Source organism: Sciurus carolinensis, chromosome 7 (genome assembly GCF_902686445.1).
Source record: "Sciurus carolinensis chromosome 7, mSciCar1.2, whole genome shotgun sequence".
Classification (NCBI taxonomy): Eukaryota; Metazoa; Chordata; class Mammalia; order Rodentia; family Sciuridae; genus Sciurus; species Sciurus carolinensis.
Window position 1 is genome coordinate 1,813,599 of NC_062219.1, and position 2,918 is coordinate 1,816,516.

The window sequence follows — 2,918 nt, forward strand, 5'->3', positions numbered from 1 at the left end:
TTCCTTGCGTTGAAGTCAGACAAGAGGAAGACGGACAGCCAGGAGGCAGGCTGTGCTCCACCTGGATGGGATTCGAACTCAAGGAGGGTAAGTCTGGCCGGTCAATTAGAGGGCTTTGCACTAGGTCAGCCTGGAGAGGGCGCCTCAGGAACCCCAGAAAGACGGGCTCTGTGTGTGCTGCCTTGTTCCCCCTCAGGGAGGACAGCACTGACCGATGGATGCGGGAGGACAGACAGAGGTTCCCAGTCAGGTGGCCCTGGCTCTGCCGTGACTCACTGGGGAAGGTGGGGTGGGAGGAGGCCTAAGGGAAGTCCAGGTGTGCTCCCGACAGGCCTGGCCAAGCACTGGGAGCTGGGCCCTCCTGAGCTCCACTGAGGCCCAGCCAAGCGCATCACACGGGGAGTGAGGGGCTACCATACTTTCAACTGCAGTCCTCTGAAGAGACAGGAAGTGAGGACCTCGAGTGTCGATAGGAGAAGGTCTCCCCAAAGCCCAGAGTGGCTACGTTTTGAGACGTGAGATGACGAGTCCATTGAACTAGTGTTCACGTCTTAATTTCTTTCCAAGTAAATACGGTTTCCACACAACCCCACCCCAACGAGGCAAAACACCTCTGGAGAGCTTTCCTACTGTGATCCTGGAAATGGACAAAGGACTGGAGGCCCCAAAGAGGGATGACCACTGTGGTCGTGTCCAGGCTGGGTGGGGCCGTTTCTGGCTCTGACCGCACAAGGAGCCATTGTGAGGACAGGTCTCCGGGCAGGTATATAAGCGGGTGGCTGGGGCTGGCTTTTCGTCCATAAGTACAGGAAGCTCTTGGTGGTGACCTGTCGGACTCCCAGCTAGTTAGCACGTTTGGTGGTTGGCGGTCGGTGGTTGTGGTGTGTGGATCTTGGTTCTTTGATTTGGGTTTCTTGTTTTGTCTGGTTTTGGTTTTTGGTTCGATTTGTTGTTTTGGCTTGTTTTTGTTTTCAGCCAGCGTCCTCAGTGGGTGTTCCTGGTGAGGATGGGTGTGTTCAGGGAGAGTAGTGAGTCGAGTGTAGTGTCGCAGGGGCCCGGCCCCTGCCACGAGCAGCCCTTCCTGGACCAGTACGAGGTCCTGAGGGCCATCGGGCAGGGCGAGTTTGGCCAGGTGCACCTGGCCTGCCACCGCCTGACGGGGGCCGAGGTGGCGGTGAAGGTGCTGAGGCTGGCGGTGCAGAACATCCCGGTGCTGTCGGAGCCCTACATGCTGAAGAGGCTGGAGCACCCCAGCGTGGTGCGGCTCTTTCAGGTGATGGCCACCCAGGAGAAGCTGTACGTGGTGATGGAGCTGGCGGCGGGGGAGCCGCTGCTGCGGCGCATCCCGCGTGGGGGCATGCAGCGCGAGGAGGCCCGCAGGGTCTTCAGGCAGGTGGCGTGCGCCGTGGCCTACTGCCACGAGCAGGGCGTGGCGCACCGAGACCTCAAGCCCGAGAACATCATGGTGGGCGCCACGGGCCGCATCAAGCTCATCGACTTCGGCCTCGGCGCCCGGTTTAGGCCCGGGCAGAAGCTCCGCAATTTCTGGGGCACTCTGGCGTACCTGGCCCCAGAGATCGTCCTGCGGCAGGAGTACGAGGGCCCCCTGGCCGACGTCTGGAGCCTGGGTGTCCTGCTCTACTTCATGTTGACAGGCAGCCGCCCGTTCAGGGCCCGCACGGCGCTGGACGTGCTGATGGCCATCGTGCAGGCCAGGTTCCACCTGCCCAGCTCTGTTCCCACCCAGGCGCGGAGGCTCATCCTCCAGATCCTGACCGTCAAGCCCGAGAAGCGGCCCACAGTGCAGCAGATCCTGCAGCACCCGTGGCTGCGGCAGGGCGAGCTGTGTGCGCCCCATCGTCCCAGCCAGGCGCTGCCCCAGCGCCCGGACCCCGCCCTCCTGACCGTCCTCTTCGACCTGGGCTTCGACCCCTACCACACCTGGCTGTCCCTGGCCAAGAGGAAGTTCGATGCGGCCATGGCCACCTACCTGCTGCTGAAGCACCAGCAAGGCCAGGGGGTAGGGTTTGCACTGCAGGGCCGGCCCCTGCCTCCCTGGCTGAGGTCTCGCCAGCGCCCTGAGGACCTGTCCCCTGTCCCTGTGCTGCCCCAGAGGAGCGCCAGCGAGCCTGCCCTGCGCACCTTCCCCGGGTCCCCTGAGGGTCCGCTGCCCCGGGAGACCCAGGAGCCAGGCCGCCAGGGCACCAGAGCTGCCAGCCTGCCCGCCGTTCCTCTGCGCTGCCAGCCCGCCGGGGCCCCCACCCTCGGCAGCTGCCTGCAGTCGGACTCTGACCTCCACCTGGCCGGCTCCTGGGGCATCTTGTACGTGTGGTCCAGGACGGGCAGCAGCAGCACCTCCTCCCAGGACACGGACCCACGGCAAGGCCACACAAGTGCCTGGAAGCGGGTGAGGAGGACGATCGGCGCCTGCCTCCGAGGGCTGTGCTGCTGCCTGCCGCGGGCCAGCTCCAGAGTGGCCCCGACGCCACGGAGGGGAAGCGGGCCACACCGTGAATGGCCAGCCTCCCAGGAGCTGGAGAGCTGAGCAGACGGCGCCCAGGACGGTCCGAATCTCCTCTGCCCCGCCCCGCGGAAGACCTCGGAGACCCTTCAGCCGGGACGCTTGCCCCTGCCCCGCCTGCCCCTCTCCTTCCCCGTCCCTCTCACCGGCTTCTTAATAAATTGCTTTCACACAAGTCAGATCGCGACCTCTTTGTTCCAGGGATGAAAATGCAGGTGATGGAAAGAAAGGTGGGCCTCAGGCTGAGGGCGGGGCCCTCGGCCCCCATCGTCTCAGGCCTGGACCTCTGTCCCTCCCTCTGCAGTGAAGACAGGGACCCACTGGCCGGGAGCCAGAAGAGAGGGCACTCACTCCTAGAGCCAGCGGAGAGCTTTCACTGGCTTTAAGGAGTCCTGCC

General features: G+C 64.1%; 1 protein-coding gene across 1 annotated transcript; it reads left to right on the forward strand.

The window, feature by feature from the left end:
- The first annotated feature begins 1,006 nt into the window (after positions 1–1,006).
- Positions 1,007–2,545, forward strand: LOC124988461 (sperm motility kinase 2B-like). The gene has a single exon (XM_047557947.1). The coding sequence runs from the start codon at positions 1,007–1,009 to the stop codon at positions 2,543–2,545; it is 1,539 nt and encodes a 512-aa protein (XP_047413903.1).
- The last annotated feature ends 373 nt before the right edge of the window (positions 2,546–2,918 follow it).

Bases quoted from the DNA above. Each gene is read 5' to 3' on its own strand.
- LOC124988461 (XM_047557947.1), top strand. From the start codon at position 1,007: ATGGGTGTGTTCAGGGAGAGTAGTGAGTCGAGTGTAGTGTCGCAGGGG.